The following is a 21,451-nucleotide window of genomic DNA, read 5'->3' as shown; positions in this document are numbered from 1 at the left end:
ATGTGGCTTTCACATTTGTACAGACCATTCTGATGAAGTCTGAGGCTTTGTGACCCAGTGGAGGCCAGTAGACATAGGGTAGAATAAGGGTCAAGATATGACTCTCCTACTACTGAAATTGCATCATGTAATTCCATCAGTGTCTCCGTCTGATGATGGGAATGATGAGCATGTTCATGTCACAAAGCTGTGACTTGTGCAAGGTTGAGGTGTAGCACAGACCCACATAGGTGCTGGAAAGGCCTAATGGAATTTGAAATGAGGTTATATATATGGAAGTGTTGGCAGTGAGTCGGCACCAAAATGTCACTGGTGATTGGACCTTGGTTCACTAACCTCAGTTCTTGAGTTCTGGCTAAGAAAGAATTCAGAGCCAAGACTCAAACTATAAAAGTTTATTTAGAAAGTCACAGTGGTAGGAAAAGTGAGCCAACTGGTATGGGCTCAGGAAACAAGTCACAGAGACAAATTAAGGGCCTTTGGAACTTAGAAGGAAAAGAGAGGCAAGGAAATCTCCCCTGGGGAAAGGGGTGGGAAAAGGTGTGCTCCCTATGGGGAGTCATACTGTGTCCTCTGTCTTAAGAGGGTATTTATCTGGAGGTTTCAGGCGAGGATCTCAATAGAATATTCATCAGCTTTCCAAATGTGTCCTTTCCAAATGTGCTGTGGTCTCTACTGATAGGTTAGAACCTGGGCAGGGGGTCACTAGTCAGTGCAGCTGGTTCTGAGGTCAGCCTGGCATCACTTGTCTGGTTTTGCTGCCTTTTTGGGCCTGAAGCTAAGACACAACTGAGGCCTAGTTGTTACACCTAAGAGTTAATGGTTGAGGAAGTGATTGGTGCAAGGGCACACAAGGGAGTTGAATGAGGCCACTCTTTGGCCCCTTGTTTCTCCTCCAAGAGGGTCTACTGCATAATAAATGACATGCCAGGGGAGCGTCTGAACCACATGACCAGCGATATGCTAGGGGAAAGGTGACCCTGGGGCAAAGTTCTTGTTTTCCCAGTTTTGCCTGTAGTTAGGCTCCCAGGCTTTCCACCCTGGTGACCTTCTGTACCTGGCCCATTTCCTTGTTCTTCTCATGTCTGTCTAACTGCCTACCACAGAAGCATTTTGTAAAGAACTTTACAAATTATAGGTGGCACGTGTGATATACAAACCAATGGAAATGGCTTCTTTGCCTCCATCAAGAGCCACTTTCTGATGGCCCTGTTGCCCTTGGCATTCCAGCCCTGTTGTCTTTGGAAGTGTTTCCACTCATCGTCTTTTGAACTACCCAGGAATGCTTCTGGCCTGCATGACTGATCTTAACCTACTTTAGTGGAAATCATTTGGGGCTAGACTCATGTTTAATTTCCTTCTCAGAGTTCTAATTTTAAAAGACAATTGTTGAGAGAAAGTTGATACTTGAATTTCTAAATCAAACTCAATAGCATATACTCTATATGCTAACATTTTTGTTGTTGTTGTTGTTTTGCTTTTAAAATCTTTCCTATGACAAGAGTTGGGGCTGTTGGCCACAGAAATGGGCAATTAGGCCCAGCTGGTTTGGCTCAGGAGGTCATGGTTCGATTCCCGGTCAGGGAACTTGCCTAGGTTGTGGGCTCGATCCCCAGTGGAGCTCATGCAGGAGGCAGCTAGTGGATCAGTGATTCTCTCTCATCATTGATGTTTCTATATTTCTTTCCCTTTCCCTTCCTCTCTGAAAGCAATAAAATATATTTAAAAAACCACAAAAGAAATGGGCAATCAACTGCCTTGTCTTCTTACCCATTGTTTTGAAGCATTTCTCAGCTAAATGTATTTTTAATTTTGTAGTTAAATAAAACTGTTGACAAATATCAATTGTAGCCAGTAATACTCATGAATATATAATTGTTCCCTAAGAAGGATACTAAAAAAAGGGTCTTCTAAAAAATGGCAAAACCATAGTTATCAACCAGCAGTAGTACTAGGGGATAATTTTTAAAAAATATATATTTTATTGATTTTTTCCAGAGAGGAAGGGAGAGGGATAGAGAGTTAGAAACATCGATGAGAGAGAAACATCGATCAGCTGCCTCCTGCACACTCCCTACTGGGGATGTGCCCGCAACCAAGGTACATGCCCTTGACCGGAATCGAACCTGGGACCCTTGAGTATGCAGGCCAACGCTCTATCCACTGAGCCAAACCGGTTAGGGCGAGATAATTTTTTAAAAATGTTTTATTTTGAAGGTCTTTATTTGTGAACTAAAAAATCTTTTAAAAATACTTTGAAAAAATAAAAGTAACTTGACATTGGTACAATTAAGTTGCCCATCCTTTTGGACAGAAGGCAGTAGGTTGGGGGTTGCCTACTTGGTGTAAGATTCAAGGATATTCAGGGAGGTTCCTTCATCCCAAATTTCCTTGACACATCCACATGGTAGGATGCCTGCAATCCTGCTATTTGAGCTTCATTCCTATGTAATTACAGCATGATTTCCTATTTAAATGCAAATGGCCCTAAAATGGTATCCCATTAAGGTGTTATCTGTCATTAAGACTAGAATAACTTAGTTCAGTCAGGGGTTGATTTCAGTAGGAAAGAGAATAGTAGATAATTCTAGAAGGCAGATGCCTCCTGGAGGTGTTGTGTATGAGAACAGGGACCAAGGTTGGGAGAGGTGAGATTTATCAAATTTGTCAGCAAATCTGAGCCTTGGTTTGGTTTTCATGTCTCCCTCGTTTAGCAACAGGGGAGGCAGGTGGCCTTTGAGCCATTCTCAGACAGCTGTTGTGCCAAATAAACAAAACTACTTTTATTTTAGTGGAGCCTGAGAAGCTCTAGGAGAAGTGTTCATCTGGCAACAAAATGACCTTGAGCCCATTTCATAGCAGAAGCCCATTTATGCAGCCCTCAGAGAAAACAGGAATTTGGGCCAGCTCATAGGAGCTTTATTTCCTTCCAACATGTGCATCTAAAAATTATAATTGCAAAAAATTATGTATTCAAGATTGGTTTTGCACCAAGGACTGCTGTGCATGGCAGCCACACTTCTAGGTGTATCAGCCTTTGTTAGTACCTGAACACATGAAAGAGGAAGCGAGATTAACATTTTTTCCCTAGCACTTAGATAGATCTATGCTGGCTCAAGGACTTCCATACCCCACAGCCCTGTGACATGGACATTTTCATTATCCCATCTAATGATGAGGATACCGAGCTCTAGGGAATTCAACATGCCTTTCCTTTCATTCCAAATAAAGAAATTGTAAAAGAAAAACTCAGTTTTCCACCTTCCTATGTAGGGAAAACCCAGTTCTTCCTTACTGTGTGTTTCTTTCTCCTGTGGGTTTCTTTGCCTTTGCAGGGAGCACTTCACTTCTGACACTTGTGGTCATCAAATGTGTAGAGGTTTTCCCCACACCAACCAGCAATTCTCAGACACCTGCTGGCTTTCCAACAATTTAACAAAATTCTAACTGTATCGACCTAGAGAAAACATGAAATCCCACAGGTTAAGGGCTCTGTCCCACATGACTGCCCCTACCCCTTCAAATGATAGTTGCAAGCCCAGGCTATCTGTCATCCGAGCTTCTGATTGACTGGCTATAGATTGGAGGTTCCCATGACCTCTCCTTGGGTTTAATTAATTTGTTAGAGGAGCTCACAGAACTCAGTGACACACTTCTTACATTTACCTGTTTATTAAAGAACTAGAGGCCCAGTGCATGAAATTCGTGCACTTGCAGGGGGGGGGGGGTGTCACTCAGCCCAGCCTGCACCCTCTCCAATCTGGGACATCCCTCTCACAATCCAGGACTGCTGGCTCCCAACCACTTGCCTGCCTGCCAGCCTGATCACCCCCTAACCACTCCCCTGCCAGCCTGATTGATGCCTAACTGTTCCCCTGCTGGCCCGATTGCCCCAACTGCCCTCCCCTGCCAGCCTGGTCGCCCCTAACTGCCCTCCCCTGTTGGCCTGATCGCCCACAACTACCCTCCCCTGCTGGCCATCTTTGAGCACATGGTGGTGGCCATCTTTTACAAGGGCGTGAGCATCAATTTGCATATTACCTCTTTATTATATAGGATATGATAAAGGATAGAGATGAAAAACCAAATGAGGAAATTTGTATGCAGATTTCCTCTATTATTCAGAGTTAGAGGACTGAATTATCACCCAAAAGAAATTGTTTCATGTGAATATTATAGATTAATAAAAAGTTTGAAAGCAAGCAAGATTCGCCTTGCCTGTGAACTTACCTTTTGCCACCCCTGAGTTAGATATTTGGATGAATTTAGTCTGGAAATTATAATGATTCTTTTCTAAATCTCCTGTAGAAACACATTTATTAGCTATAACCTGCCATTTGTTCAATATTAAAGTGATGAAAACAACAAACATTTATTGAGATAAGATTTAATTAAAATCAATGATAGGACCTTCCCTCCTCTGCTGGTGTTATTTCCATTTGTGTGAGTATAAATTCAATAAAGTAAGAAATGCATTGATCAGAGCAGAGACTCTATAATATAAATAAAAATCTTTCATAGTAAAATAAAGATATAATTTTTCCCCTCCTCCAAATGCTGAAGAAATGTCTTTAATCAAAGTCCATAGTACCAGGGATTGTATAATCAAACAAAACAAACCTCTTGGAATTTAGGCTGTGATACCAATATTCTAGATTTATGTGTATATTCTCATTTCAGTATGAAAACAAGGGGTTGAATAATTGCATTCACTCTCTATAAGGAAGGATGAATCGATCCCTTATATCAATTCTCTATGTTTTACTTTTTTGTTTATTTACAATCTCTCTCTTTGGATTGGACTTGAGACTATTTAGAAGGGTATGTAAACTATAAAATGATCTATTTAGAGAAAAATAGATGTGAAGACTAAGGCAAAGGAGAAGTATAGATCCATTAGGAAAGTAAATCTAGGTTCAAGTTATGAATGTCCAGAGGAATATCTGAATACCAGCTGAAGACGGGAATCCTATGGGATAAATGTTGTCGAATATCTGTTGTATCATTTTAGATCTTTCAACAGTTAAATTTTTAAAATCACAACATAAATAATAGAATCTTTCAGTTATAGCACATCTTCTTTTATTTTTTGCCTATTATTGAAGTGAGGTTGAATAGCAAACAAAGTTATAAATAATATAAACTACTTGTCCAAAGTCAGGGAGGTAGAATAACCATGAATAGAATTTGAGCCAGCAACACAGGGTTTCCTCTTACTATCTACACCAAGCATGTCAAACTCAAAGGCTAACATGGGCCAAATAAGTAAGGTTTAAGTTTATGTGGGCACAAAAAAACAAAAGCTTCAATTTTCATAGAAATGTACGTTTATTTCGAGAGACATGCTGAATACAAAGGGCTGAAATAAATGAGTAACCATTAACATAAAATAATAGAACATTTTAATAGAAATTAATATTTTTCTTGAACATTAATGTACCAAACACTGAATAACTGCACACATTAATAAGCATAATGCAAATAAACCTATTTTTCTTGTTCTCTGAAAGCAAAATATTTCCTGTAGTGCACACCAAACATGTCAGTCCAAGACTAATGATGTGGCAATCGGCTGCTAAAATATTCGCTGCTAGTATTGGTGGAGAGAAATGGTGTGCCTGCACATAAGGTGTGTAGGGGAAATGAATGCAACACAATTATAATAATCAGCCATTAGTGAATGTTGTAGTTGGTTATTAATAATTATATATAACAGGATATTATAAAAATTAAATTACGAAATTTTTATTAAAACGTTTCTTACATACTGTTAAATTGGCTGGGCTGCAAAAACATTTGTTGTGGGCCACATGTGGCCCGCAGGCCGAGAGTTTGACATGCTTGGTCTGTGGTTCATGGTTGTCTGTGGTTCACTTTTGATATAGTGTGTGTGTGTGTGTGTGTGTGTGTGTGTACAGGTAGAGTCTTGAAATCAAATGATCTGTGCTCAACTTTCAACTCTTAAGTTAATTAGCTGGCCCAACTTGGTTAATGTACTCACACTCTCTGTATCTAAGTTTCCTCAAATATGAAGTTGGAATAATAATAGCAATGAGGATAACTGCATTTTGCAAAGCCCTTAGAATGGGGCCTGGCATTTACTGAATGCTCAATAAATTGTTCATGATGAAGATGATAGTGATGAGGACAATAACAGACTTATTTCTCTAACTAGTTTGTTGTTTCCTAGAGCACATGAACTATAGCTCTATGCCTCTGTATGTACAATGCCAACCTGCTCACACAGTCATTATTCAATGAATATTGTTTGTCCTCCAGGATAATCAGTTGAATATAGTAAGCATCAAATAAGTATTTGTGGAGTTCTGAAAACAACATTTAAGGAAGATTGCTCTGCAAATAGTTGGAGGAACAGCTAGAGAAGGACTGGCTGGATGTTATTCCTACAAAATTCATATGCTGAAGTCCTAAACCTCTAGTACATCAGAATGTGACTGTATGTGGAGATTGGGCCTTTAACAAGGAGATTAAGGGTAAAATGAGGTCATATGGGTGGGCTTTCATCCAATATGACTGGTTCCTCCCAAAAAGAAGAGATTAGGACCTAGACATGCACAGAGTGAGCAGACAGCCATCTATAAGTCAGGGTGAGAGGCCGTCAAAGAAACCAACCCTGCCAGCACCTTAATTTTGGAGTTACTAGCCTTCAGAATTGTGAAAAACAATAACAACAACAACAACTTTCTGTCATTTAAGCCACTCAGTCTATGGTGCTTTGTGTGGTAGCTTCAGCAGATGAATAGAGTGAGAGTAGGAAAGAAGCCCACCAGCATTGTTTAGCATTCCAGAGTGGCATGGAATCACTTGCAACAGGATCGTGACACTGGGGATTTGTGATCCACATGGGACTGAAACTCAGATCCATTAAACCTAGGAGTTGAAGAGACCTTTGGAGATCAACCCCTTCGAATCCCTATTCGGTGCAGGAATGCTCCCCTCATCTCCTTTCTCAGAATGTTATTTGAGCTCTGCTTCTCATACTTTGTAACTAAATTCTTAATATCGTAAATTGTAAGAATGTCTTTACAATGAGACCAAATCTGCTTCCCTCTGCCTCTGTATGACCTTGAGCAAGCTATCGAAATTCTCTGATCTATCAGCAGTGAAAGAGAAAAATAATACTGATCTTGCAAGACTGTTGGGAGGTTTAAGTGAATCCTTGTGTGGTGCTTGGCATATGGCGGGGCTTTCTTCAATAAATGATGGTTTTGTACCCTGCCCTGTCCCCATTGGATTTCTACTTGTAGAGAAAGTTACCTCTGGTTGTTCATCTCGGCTTTACAGTAAAAATGTAATTCAGAATGAGTTTTCTACCTGAGGTCACCTGAGGAAGATGTTGGGAAGGATCTCTATTCTTCAATGAGTCCTTCTCATCAATAACTTATGCATCAAAATGCCCATTTTATTAAAGCCTTTTTCTTACCATTTTCTTTTGGTATAATAATGGAATTTTAAAATAAGAAAGTAGAATGATATGTCATCTACTTGTGGGATCAGGCTATTTTCAGAGAAATTCAATAAAAGATGAGTTTGCAGTGACATTCATTTTTTCAAAGTTGAAACTAGACTTTTGTGAATGGATTGGAATGTTGCAGCAAGCACAGATGGCCAAGACTTGAAGATGGAGGCTGACTGCATGGAAATCTTATGCCTAATTATGGCCACGCTCTGAGTGCTGAGAACACATAAGTTGGCAGAATGTGGTTGGAAATGGCGTTAGAACATCTCCATTTTCCCCATGCATACATCCAATTTTTAGGAAGAAAGGCTTTTACAACATTTCCTGAAAGACAGTTACTTTTTTCTCCCCTGAGTAACAAAGTGAACTTCAATGTCCTTTGAAAGTAAAGAGTGTGACTGTCATTCATTATTGTTTCTATTATTGAGAATTTAACATTTAAGCCAGAGAAATGAATTCTACGAATTCATGAATGTCAAGTCTTGAATTTAATGTTTAGATGATCTGAATGTTTCTAAGACTTTAAAAAAAAATAAAGCTGCTACATTTGCAATTAATGAACCCAAATAGAAGAGCAATGGTATGTCTAATGTCTAATGGGAAAATAAGATTATAAGCAATGAAAGTATGTTGTTTAAATTACCTGTGTAATGAATAGAAAAAGACCCAGTTAATAGGCAAGAATTTGAAAAATGTAATTCATACCCAGTTTCCTTTGAGATGGCTCACTGTGTCCCAACAAGAGGTAACGATTTTTCTTTGTGGCTGGAGTCCAGGTGTAGCTGTGTGGCCCGGGCTCAGGGAAAGACTTTCATAAGCACTTTCACATCATAAATAGCATTTTCATATAATGTCTTAAATTTTGAATCTAATTCTTTTTGTTTCATGAAATACGTAATCTGGGTTTAGCAAAAGGCTTAAAAGAGCACCCTAGATTGATTTGATCCTTTAGTTATAGCTCACCTATGTGGAATCAAATGCAAGAGTATGCTATGCTTACTGCTTTTTATATAGATTTTAGTGTTCATCAACTTGGTAATTTCAGACCTGAATGACTACCCAGTCTGGTTCCCATGTCTGGTCTAGGAGTTGTAGTAATAGGTCCCTGGCTGAGGACACTGGGACGATGCATCTGTGGCCTCTGTCTCCACTAGTTCAGGATCAATGCATTTGGGGTGATGGGACAACTGGGGCTACAATGTGACTGATGCTGCATTGTTACATGAGTTGGTCGGGCCTCACTGCCTTCCTTTCCCAAACTCTGCATAGAACAATATAAGCTCTGGGTGAAGGGGGCCACAGAAAGTCCTCACTTGGGACACTTTCTTCCTGGACAATTTCACCTGGAGCTCATCCATTAACCAGGAGCAAAAACATTCCAGAGCTTTCCAAAGTTAGGAAACATACTCTACTTCTTGTCCTTGCCAGTGTTTGGAGAGCTAGTTTTGAGATGTCTTCTGCACTTTTACCCATAGGCTCTGTAAGCAGGAATTGCTGTCCCCATCGAGGTCTGCACTGGCTGTGCCTTGCTTGTGACCCCGGCATTCTGGGGAAGCTGAGAGGCAGCCAAGCCTTCCCTTGCGTAGGAATGGCTGAGTCTTCTCTTCAAGAAGATTCAGTTGTTCAGAGAGAAATGTGCTCAGTTATGTGATTCATGTTGCCCACAGGAGCAAACTCATAGGTCCCTTAGGATGAGCAACACTTTTCCTGGCACGTAGATATGAAATAAATTTCTGGGGTGGGACTTCACATATGGGGACAGGGCAATGTGCACACAATGTTCTCTGCAACATCTCTGTGGTAAATGCACTAGCAGATTCTGTAGGGAGGAGCTGGACACAGGACACTGAAATGGAATTCTAATGCATCCAAGTTTTATCTTTCTTTTCGTGGGACTTAGCCAGATTCTTAAAATAAAAGCAACACATTATTTTATTATAGAAAAATTTAAACATATATAAAATTAATTTGGCAAACCACCATGCCTGCATCACTTAGTTTCAACAATTATCAACTCATTAGCCAGAGTTTTGACCTTGCAGATGTTCAGACATTTAATTATGAATAGCCCAGATGTTGTTTGGAACCAGAGTGGCCCATAATGGAAATTGAAATTGGCCTACAAAGTCTGTTAGCCAGGAGTGGTTTAAAGAAAAATTTCCCCCATTTTCAGAGGTTTAGGGGCTCATTAGTCACCTTTTTGCTTGGGATTGTCCTCCTAATCCTTGTTCAAGTATCTCTTTTAAATTAACATGTAGTTGAAGACTGTATGAGGGCTATGATACTATCTTAACAAAACACAAGATCTTTAGAGATAGAAAGGGAGTCGGAGAAGAGGATGCTGTACCTGCACAGGACCCTCCTGCAAGTCTACCTGTAGGCATCCTATTAAAGAGACGGCCTCATTCAACGAACATGCAAATATCTATTATGCATGAGTAACTAAAGTCCCAGATGTGAAGGACCTCCAATTCTGGCGCAGACTCACCCAAAGTTTCCAAATCTGTGCATGAGTGATTAAACTTTCCATCCTCAGGAAGGATATTTTTATTCCATTTTGACACCTTATTTGAATAAATTTGGTATTATTCTTAAAGCTACAGGAAATTTGAATCAGTGAACTCAAAGGACAGTCAATGATGATAGCAAGGAAGGCAGCCAGACAGCAGGGGGGAGGTAGAAAAATGACTTATAGCCAAAACCGGTTTGACTCGGTGGATAGAGCGTCAGCCTGCGGACTGAAAGGTCCCAGGTTCGATTCCGGTCAAGGGCATGTACCTTAGTTTCGGGCACATCTCCAGTGGGAGGTGTGCAGGAGGCAACTGATTGATGTTTCTCTCTCATCGATGTTTCTAACTCTCTATCACTCTCCCTTCCTCTCTGTAAAAAAATCAATAAAATATATTAAAAAAAGAAAAATGACTTATAAAAGCAGGATCTAAAATACTACAGTTGTGGGGGGTAATTTTAGAGTTAGGGTGAAGGGCACTCCCATGTGCCTTTATGGTATGCAGAGACCATCACAGTGATGATGGGATGGCATGCAGCTGAGAGTGGGAAAGGACTTACAATCAGATGGTAATGGCTTTAAGCCTTGACCTTATACTTGCCTACTGGGACACCTTCAATAATTTATCTGACTTCTCCTGTCAAGTCTGTTCTCAACTCTTAAAACGGATCTGACAATACCCACCTGACAGATGTGGTGAAGATTAATGAGGTAATTGAATGTAAGTAAGCTCTGTGAACAATGAGATTCAGTGTCCGGTCAGCTGGGATTTTATGTTGATACTGATGTCACTGGGATAGCAGAAAAAGAAAACTGTATTTTCTGTATAGTTTGTTTAAGGGACAAAACAAAATAAATTCTTATTCTTAAAGATAGAAATAAAGTTCCGCAGAAAACTTATCTCTCTGGGATGATTTGTTTAAAATAATTAGGCTTTTCTGAGAGGTGAAAATTACAGAGAATGAGACAGAAAAGTAAGTTGGGGCCAGATTATCAAGGGCCCTGTGTGCTATGAGGAGTTTAGGTTATTTATTTATACATTTGGCTGTGTATTTTATAGAATATTGGAATAAAAAAATACAAAACCAAAGTTGGCGTAAGAAGATATAAGTTAGAAAGCAGTTTCTGAGTTGGAAAGGGGAAATTTATAGGTCATGGAGCCCTAGGCAGCTGTTAAAGTTGAACCTTGAGCAAATTGCGAGCTCACAGCAGCCAAATCAAATAGGAAAAAAGAAAAAGGACAATCACATGACCTGCACTGTTCATGAGGACAAAGCATCGGTTCTCATGACTAGCAAATTTTTTTCTGGCTCTGAAATGACTGAATTTTCTTGGATAGAGCTTTATAATAAACTAGTAGCCCTGCGCATGAATCCATGCGCCAGTAGCTCGATGCCACCCTCCAGTAGCTCTCCGCCTGCTGCTCCACCCTCCTGTAGCTCCCCCTCCCCCTCCTTCCCACCCCCCCTCATAGCTTGCTGCCCTGCCCCCTCCTGTAGCTCTCTGCCGCCCGCTTGTAGCTCGCTGCCCCACCCTCCTGCTAATCTGTGATCCCGTCGTTACAGGATTGGTCCTTATGCTTCATGGCATGACGACCATTTGCATATTACATCTTTATTATATAGGATGGGGCACAAAAAATGTAGGTATATAATTTTCTCATCAATGGCCTCATAGTAAGTGCAATAATAGGTTTAGTAGGGATGTTTTGGATAGGACCTTTTGCTATTTAGTTGAGAGCATAAGGTGAAATAGCAAACTCAGTGAAAACAACTCACTTTCAACTCAGTGAGAGAGCAAGAGGGAGCAGAGACCATGGCACAGGATTCAGTTTTCTGATGGTTGGGTTTACTAGATGTAAAGCAAAACCTGGAAAATGTGGAGGAAGGGTTGAGCTCTATGTAGGTACAATTCTCCAAAAACATCGGTCCTTCCCACTAGACTTAGATTGAGATAAAAGTCAACTTATATTCCCCCCCATCTCTATCCATTATATCAGTTTACATTTCTTCATAGCACTTGCCCCTATGTGGCAGGATATTATGCATTTCTTTGTTGTTCCTGTAGGATATAAGCTAGAACATGAGCTCCATGAGAACAGAGACTGTCTCCTTCTGTCCTTCCCCACATCCCTAATACTCACAGTACTGCTTGGCATATGGTAGGGTGCAAAAACTATTTGTGAGTGGGATTAAAGAATAAAAATTGGAATCCAGCTTCTGTTAAATTATCTGGTAAGAGCCAGTTATGCTATAATGCTGAATAAATACTTAGAAGATCATCTCAGATGGTAGCGCTAACATAATATGAAAATTGAAGAAGTAAGGTTTTGCTGAATAAATGGCTATCAAGTTCTGCCATTTATCCCACTGCTGTGGGATTACTTACAGTCAAGATTAGGATGTTATAAGAATAAAATCAACTATAGTAATGAAACAAGGTCATATAATGTAAAGCAAAATTACTATGTACAATACAATATTGGGTCTTTTGGGGCACATGAACCATGGTTTCCAACACTTTATACCATGCCAGAATTTTTACTGTGGCTTATAAAGCTCTTTAGCAGGGTCTTCAACCTGAAAACTAATACATTTGTTCCAGAAAATTCTTGTTCTGGGGTCTGTCCTGTGCATTCTAGGATATTTAGCAGCATCCTTATCTCTATTCACTAGATGCCTATAGAAAGCCCCCAGCGTGACAACAAGAAATGTCTCCAGACATCACCAAATATCATCTGGAGGGTGAGGTGGTCCCCCCTCCCCCATTGAGAAGCACTGCCCTGAGCCTATCTGAGCCTCACCCCAATTACCCTCTTCTCTCATGTCCCACAACTGTCCCTGCTCGTTGCTTAATTCAGCCACACTGGCCTTCTGGCTCTTTTTGGCTGGGCTAGGCTCCCTCTTGGTGTCTTTTCAGTGACCCTCCCCTTTACCTAGAATATCTCTCCTGGGACTCCTCTGTGGCGCACCCCCTCACCTCTGTCAGGTCTTTGCCCCATTACCACCTTCTCAGCATGCCCTCCACAACCCTCACCACTTCTCTTCCCTGCTCCTACTTTACTTTTCCCCATAGCCCTATCACCTAATTTACTACCTTATTACTTGTTCATTTTGTGTGTGGCCAGTCACTCCCAGTGGAACAGACTCCGCATGGGAGAGTCTTGTCCACATTTGTATCTCCAGCTCCTAGAGCAGTGCCTGGTGTATAGTTAAGTGCTCACTTTGTTGAGTGGGTGAATAAATGAATGCATGGAGGACTAACATTTTTTTCACCAAGAACTTTCCAAAGTAAGCTTTTTAACCATGGTCTGGAAATGTTTCATTAATGTACAAATGGAATGTTTGACTTTAAGCTTTTGAGGAAAATTGAGATTCTGCATTGGGTTTTTAATCTCTGAGAGTCACTTTTCATTTTACTTGAGATAGATTTTTACATATGAATATACAATAATTTTGCAAGGAAGTACAGTTCTGTAATTTTGCTAAGCTACTAATTTGAAGTAAGTTCGTTTTGTCTCTTGTGCTGGTTAAGTTAATCAGACCTAGACCAGAAATGCCATTATCATCAGTGTGTTAAATATCTCCAGGTTGGTAGGACAGTTTATAACTTTCAGTGATCAAATAGTTCTCCACAACAAACATGCTAAAAACATACTTTCCTAATGTATATTCATGGCTTCTTATAAGTCAACAGTCTAGGAACTATAACAAGAAGCCTTTTAATATTTATGGGAAAGCTCCTTATTGTTAGAAAATAGACTAGGAAGAAGTTTAACTTTATGAATGACATGATGCAAAATACACAAAGTTTTAACTAAAAGTTTATGGTCAAGGGTCTGTAAACATTTTTTTCATCTTTCTCATTTGATTAAAAGCTTTAAGAATTAATTCAGCCTACAGTAATTGTTTCAACAGTCTCTTAAAATTTTTCAAAGGTTCCTGCTTAAAACAAAGTAAAACAAAATGTATGGCTTTTATTTTAGCTTTAAATTCAATCAAAACAAAATCAAAGATATTTGATTTATGACTTTTAATAATTTACTTTCACAAGCAACATAGTTTACATGGAATTCACCAGATAAATTATATGTAAAATGTAACCCCCAAATAACCAAATAAATCTATCTGCAATATGGAACATCTGACTATAAACCAAGTAAATTTTATAGGACAGCTGCCAAAAATAATGACCCAGCATCTTAATAATAGTAATTGATTAAGATGCTGAGACCCACTTTGGAATTGCATGCACTGGGCATGCCCGTGTTTACATATCAAAGGTGGTCACAAATCTCCAGATATACAAAGGATTCCAGACACGTCCCCGGCAAATAGCAATGGTATACTCTGTTGTACATGTGCATAAGGACAAGATTTTCCTTGGAAGACAGTCCTAGAAAAGCAGTTTCCTATTTAAAAGTTGGCCTTTCTAATAGTCCTTGATGTAGCTTCTCCCAGCTACATCACAAAGTCCATGCAAATGTACACAAAAGGAAAACACTCAGGACTTCATGAAAAACCAGAGAGGAAGCCAACTATTGCTGGAATGCAGAGGGAATCTCCACTGGCCACAAGGAGGTGTGAGAGATGACAGAAATAGGAGGCAGAACATTTGGCTCTAACATAAGAAGAAACAGCCATTGCTTTTATTCCAATTGCTCAGATTTCTAAGATATAATTGGAGACTATAGTCTTAAACTAAAGGAGACTTGACTATGCAGATTGCAAGTATTTGGCATATTCCTTTAACTAAAACACATTCAATTAACAAAAGAAACACACCTATATAAAATCCGGCAGTTTGGGGCGAGCTAAAGGTCACGTTTGACTGGCCTCTTGGTTGGCTGCTCAGGTCAATGGTGCATCCACTCCTGGTTTAGTCACGGTGACAAGGACCATCCTCTTATGGGGTAAAATGTGATCTCACCGTGCAGGGGACAGTTTTTCTTAGAAAAGGAACCTTTGGGGACAGGACAAGGTAGGTGGGGGGCTTTAGCAGTATGGCTGCAATAGAATGATGAAGTCATAAAGTGATTTTGCATAATGACCACTGTGGGTGTTCCTTCCAGGAGTGCAGGTTTGAGTCACTACACGGAAATGTAAACATTCAACTCCCATATATGTAGGTTAAAGAGAAAAAAGATAATTTTTAAATTATGAAGCTATCTAAAAATCATCTGATTTTTTAAACATAAGCTAAAATAGCATTTGATAAAATTTAATAATCATTCCAGCATTCTACTTAGTGGTAAATTCTACAAACCTCACTTTGAAATCAGAATTATTCTGGAAGAGCCACCAATGTAACCATGAGGACTGGAGAAGGGAAAGAGATGTGATCATTATTTGCAATTGGTATGCACTTCGGGGTGGGAGTGGAGTTGTTTTATCTAGAAAACATAAGTCCACTAAAACTCTCTGACCTATAATGAGAGCTCAGGGTGATGTCTGGTAACATAACTCTAGTATTTTCCATGTCATTTATAACCACTATCTAGTATGATGGGTATTACAAGGAAGGGATGAGAAAATATCTCATTAACAAGAGCCACAAAGAAGTCTAAACATACAGCAATAGATTTATCAAGAAATGGACAAGAACTCTAAAACTTGAAAAAATATGAAAGGATGGACAAGGCTGCTTTCTCTTTCAGGAGGAAGGAAGGCATTCTGTTGTGCTTGGGTGGGAAGTACTGGGTAGGGATCCTGGGTGAAAATACCTAGACAAGAGTGCAGAGTCTCCAAGGTTAAGGGCAGGATGCTGGGGACCTGGAGGCAGAGGGTGGGCCCAGGAGGGGCTGTGGGCAGGGCTGTGGAACAGCGTTGAACACCTGCCTGATGTGTGGGGCTTGGGAGAGCTGGAAAGGTGCTTTTGTCTGTTTCATTTTGATTTTTTTCAGCAGAAGATTTGCTTATGCAACTCTCCTGTGCTTCTTTTCCTCCCCTCTTCCTGAAAATCTGCAGGAACCATCTGCATTGCTCACACAGGCTTTGGAACCAGAGTTACATTTCTTGTAGACTTGTACCCGCCTGAGGGTGGAAAGAAGGAGAGAGAAGGAAGGCTCTATTTTATTTGGATTTTACACCTGTCTCAGAAATGCACCTTCTCATTGGATTCAGTCCTCTGGTTCTGAGTTACAGTCTTTTACTAAGACCATGGTCGGCAAACTGTGGCTCGCGAGCCACATGCGGCTCTTTGGCCCCTTGAGTGTGGCTCTTCCACAAAATACCTCGGCCTAGGCGAGTCTATTTTGAAGAAGCGGTGTTAGAAGAAGTTTAAGTTTAAAAAATTTGGCTCTCAAAAGAAATTTCAATCATTGTACTGTTGATATTTGGCTCTGTTGACTAATGAGTTTGCCGACCACTGTACTAAGAGAATGTGAATATCATAAACCCAAAAGGCAACAGGTGACTTGAATTGCAGCCCTTGTATTTTCCCTTGCACTCAGGTCATCTGCATGGCTATAGATTGAAGCTAATTTACAGGCTGATTCAGTAAATTCCATGCTCTGGAAGGTGGTCTGAGGAGGACATTTGATGATGTTTTGTCACAAGAGCTGTCTATGCTGCAGGATTTTACTTGCTTGGTGTGACATCTAATTTAAGGACTGTAGTACAATATATCTGCTCTTGCAAAATTGCTATTTTCTTGTCAAGTCAACAAAACTGAATTTTTTTCCCCTTAAAATAAAGTTATCCTTTCCATTTCTATTTTAGGAAGATTGAAAATGGTTGAAATAAATATGAGTAAAGAATCATAAAAAGAAATGTTTGAAATTAAACTATAGAGAAACATATCATTTCTTTTTTAAAAAATATATTTTTATTGATTTCAGAGGAAGGGAGAGGGAGAGAGAGAAACATCAATGATGAGAGAGAATCATTGATTGGCTGCCTCCTGCACGCCTCTGACTGGGGATCAAGCCCACAACCTGAGCATGTGCCTTGACCCGGAATTGAACTGTGACCTCCTGGTTCATAGGTCAATACTCAACCATTGAGCCACACCAGCCAGGCCATTACCATCCCTTTTAAAGCTATGATTTTAATCAGATCATGATATAAGTGATATGAGTGAAAATACTCAGTGTTGGTATAATTATAAAAAGAAATGATGCTTTTCAACTTTGAGTTTCACAGCCAGAGCCTACACTTTAGAGGACTCCAGTAACATACACTGTACATTTGTGTTTTAGGCGACTTTTTCCTGTGACTGTGATGAGCAATATGTGGGGACTTTCTGTGAAGAATTTGATGCCTGCCAGAGGACACCCTGCCAGAACAATGCGAGCTGTGTTGACGCAAAGGAAAAGCAAGATGGGAGCAATTTCACCTGCGTCTGCCTTGCTGGTATGGTTTCCGGAGCTCACCATTATTATATATCACTCTGTAGAACATGCACTTACTAATTAATAGTGGTTAAATAATACTTTGTCCGGCTGTTGGACAAGGGGACTTCAAGGTCCCATTTGATTCTATCAGTCTGTGCTTTATATAACCAGGGAATAGAAGAAGGAAGTTCCCATGGGGATAAACATCTTACCTCTTGGCTGGCTTTATGACATTTCCATAGTAGCGTTCCACCATTTTTGTTTTGGGCTAAGGATATTATTGATCAACTAGAGGCCTGGATGTTTCAAAAACAATTCTGCAAAATAGGCACTGAGTGTGGGTTGGTGTTGTGCTGGTTAATTATGCTAAAAAAATAAGAAAAATCCAGCATCAACTACCCAGGTTGTTATGTAAAGCCACCTAATCTTTCTGCTTATGTTAATTTCCTTTTGTTCATGTACATTCATTAGACTAAATTCTTGGTACACTCTTCTCCACAATGAGGCAAGGGATTCCTTAATTAGTACAAGGGATTCATGGATACTACATGAGATTTTCAAATCCTTAGAGCACAATGAGTGATTCTTAGGAGATCGTGGTAGACAATGTGCCCCCAGACTTCTGTGCTCTGCCAATCATCTTAACTGACTTTCAGCTTAGCCGACTGATTCTAGACCTTCAAGGAGCAAGAATGGCATTTACCAGTGAACATGTTGATACAACTCTTTCGATGCAGTTTAAAAGCAAGCACCAAATTACTCCTTTTTTTAAAATTATCAAATAATGTGACATCATCCTTCAAAACTGACATCATCTTTCCTCTTCTATCTCATTCTGTTGCCAACTTCTGCTACTGGGTGGGGATTCAGGCTGAGGTAGGGGCTGGGGTAAAGAGAGGGGTGGAGTGAAATGGGCCTTGGGAGATTAAATTCTCATTGTAAGCAACAAGACCTACCAATGGAGAAGTTTATGAATGAAAAAGTGAAAGCCCTTTACTTATCTATTAACACAAACTTTATCATCTCATAGGGGTAGGATAATAATTTGGTATATTCTTTCCAGAGCTGTGTGTGTGTGTGTGTGTGTGTGTGTGTGTGTGTGTGTGTGTGTGTATTTCCTTTGCAGATTGTATGAGTATTTTTCTATATGTATTTAACAAGTGATTACAGTATACACATTGTTCTTTAAGTTGCTTTTTTTCTGGTAGATCACAGCTATCCTTCCATATTAGTACATATGGAGCCATGTCATTTATTTTAACCATTTTGTAGTGTGTTTCCTAACTTTGTATCTCCAGGGTGGAGGCCCCTTTAAACCATTTATTTAACAGACTATTGACCTCTCCCACATAGCTCCTGTTCTTCCTCATGCTCTAGAACCAATCCTAATCAGAGGTAGAAGATTTTTAGGAAATGTTACCCTGGGACCTGAACTCACTCCGCTCATCATCGACTGACTCATTCCTGCAATTCTCTTAAGCAGGTTTCTACTTTGTCAGTTTCTATATCCTGTAGAAACAACCTCTCCTCCACTTCCTAATTCTACCTCTCAATAAGCTTTTCACTGCAACACACACACACACACACACACACACACACACACACACACACGTAATGTTCACTGAGTGTTTAACTCATGGCAGGGCTGTGCTAAGTACTTTCTTAGGGTATTTGTAGAACAATCGCTGAGTTAAAAGCCTTAATTAAACCAATTTCATAATTGAGAACACTGAGGCACAGGGAATTTTGTAACTTGGCCAAGAATATTAGTCAGGACAATACTGGACTATGCTGCATTAACACACCAATCCCCACATCTCGGTGGCTTCTAAGAAAAGGTTAATTTCTGCTGTGTCATAGTCTGATGAAGGCACTTGCCTCCAGGTGGTCACTCAGGGATCTGGAGGGTCTCCTGTGATATTCTGAGAGCAGTGCCTAGAGGTGTCTTTTATCACTTCCACCACATGTCATTAGCCAGAATTTGGTCACTTATTCCCTAGAGCTTTGCCTAGGAAGAAGTAAACATTCTCATGATCTCACCAATAACTGCTGGGGCTGGGATTTGAACCCAGGTCTTCCTGCCCACCTCCAAAACCCATGTTTTCAACCATATTATTATACTCTGAGTACATAGCCACACTGTGTGCTGAGTCCTTTCATGGTACAACTATGCGATTCAAGCCCATGCCTTTCAACTTCCTTATCTCAAACAGGTCTCTTCTTAAAAGAAGAAATACTGGTATTAGGCAATTTTGTCCAAAAAGGGAACTGGTTGCTCAAAATGAGGAGTTTTATACTAAATTTAATTCTGAGTGTCCTTGAAAAACTTATTTTCCATAGGAAAAGTACATGTCCTTTGTGGAAGAACTATGTACAGGTTAGTTAACATCAACACATTGATCTCTGATGCTCCAGATATATACATCAGCTCTACAAGCAGTGGGAAGCATGTTTTCCTTTTGAAAAATGTATCTTGCTGTGCTCTGATTGTTGCACGTTTGATCATGAGGAATTACCTTGTTTGATGAATGAATGAATTCAAATCAGAGAACAAAAGTCCCCAATAAAGTCTTTTCACAGAGACATAGCCTTGACTCAGCGCTCGTTTCTCTTGAGAGGAGAACATTTCTTGGCAAGTGAAAATATTATTTTCAGCCAAGAAGCTTCAGCTCCAAATTTGCTAATATTTTGGTATTTTGCTTTAATTTCTACATCAAATGCCAGTACAGATAGAAGTTTTTGAGTCATGGGTAATCTGTGAATGAATATGGTGCATTGGATGTTGAGTTGGTTAAATAACAAACTGTTATAGTTTTCATTTTTAATACAATTTATTGGAAAGCAGAAAATAGTAAAACATTGATCAATAGTAAAACATTGATTAATGCCATATACATGTACATACAATAGAAAATTAATAATAGAATATGGTCAGTAAAATTTCTATTTTGAGGAGGAAGTTTTTAACAGGTGTAATTGATTTTTTTTAAAACTTTCTTGCAATACTTTCAAAAACAAGGGGATTGTCAACAGCATCAATACTGTAGGAAAATCTAAGAGGAGGTTATTGGCTTTGCCAACAGGAGGTTATTGGTTTTGTCCAAGCCTTGGCAGGCTCCTGTTTGCAGGGATGTGATAAAGGCTACATGAGCTCTGAGGTCTCTCTAAGACTACATACAGGAACAAAGCAAGGGAGGGAAACTAGAATTTATCAAACACTCTGAAGGGCAGCAGCATATTTGGCGATAGTCACTGCCACTCAGTTTCCATTGACCTAAGAGCTTTCTCAAGTGACACTGGTTGGCAGGGATGAGGTACAGAGAATATGGGCATGATGTGAGAATGAATGAACAGCAGCTACAGACTGTTGTAAAGACAAGATGAGTGGCAACATTAATGTGAAGAACAGAATCAGAAAGGTCTCTGATTTTTTTTTTAATTATAGCATACTGTTTAAGAGGACAGGCTCTAGAGCCAGATGCCCAGATGACAATCATAAATCCCACACAATTGGACCTTAAATGTGGGTTATTTCCCATCACCACAAGGATGAGCTTCCTGGAGACTCTCCCTGCTTGTTGCCTGAGGTTACAAGAGCACTAAGCGCCAGAGGCAGGAGACCCAGTACCACCTGCCCTGGAGCCCTGACCCCTGCATGTCCCACTGACAACAGCCTCTGGAGCCAGCAGTCTAAATCCTGCTTCCATCCCTACCATTTCTAGCTGGGCTTCTTAGGCAATATACCTAACCTCTCTGGGCCTGCTTCTTCCACTCTGCAAGGAGATTACAACAACCCTCGCCATGGCTGGTTATGAGTATTAAATGAGAACGTGGTCTGTTCTGTGGACATGTATCTCCAGTACCTAGCCCCGGCACATAGAGCTGCTCAATAAAGATTTCCCTAATGAATGAATGACTAGAATGAGATGAAATTCTATACAAGTCATGCTGTAGAGGCTCGATTTCCTTGCCTCTCCTCCCTCTGCCCACTCTCCCTGGGCTCCTCCCTATGGCACACATGTTTTTTGCCTCCCACCCACATCAGGCCATGGCTATCCTGAGGGTAGCAACGTCATATTGCGTTACTCTTCATTCCTCCACTCCCTGCCAGTGCCAAGCCCCGTGCCTT

General features: G+C 40.1%; 1 protein-coding gene across 1 annotated transcript in view; it reads left to right on the top strand.

Moving 5' to 3' along the window:
* DNER (delta/notch like EGF repeat containing) overlaps positions 1-21,451 on the top strand; it is a gene marked incomplete at both ends in the record, with an annotated part of 225,236 nt that overhangs the window by 133,373 nt on the left and 70,412 nt on the right. Inside the window, one exon of the mRNA XM_079782988.1 lies at positions 17,188-17,341. Within this exon, the coding sequence (XP_079639114.1) occupies positions 17,188-17,341 (154 nt within the window). The remainder of the gene's footprint in view (positions 1-17,187; positions 17,342-21,451) is intronic.

The sequence above is a fragment of the Cnephaeus nilssonii genome (assembly GCF_951640355.1).
Source record: "Cnephaeus nilssonii genome assembly, chromosome: 10".
In the NCBI taxonomy this organism is placed as follows: Eukaryota; Metazoa; Chordata; class Mammalia; order Chiroptera; family Vespertilionidae; genus Cnephaeus; species Cnephaeus nilssonii.
Note: the sequence above shows the minus strand (reverse complement) of the source record. Positions and strands in the feature narration are given on the sequence as shown.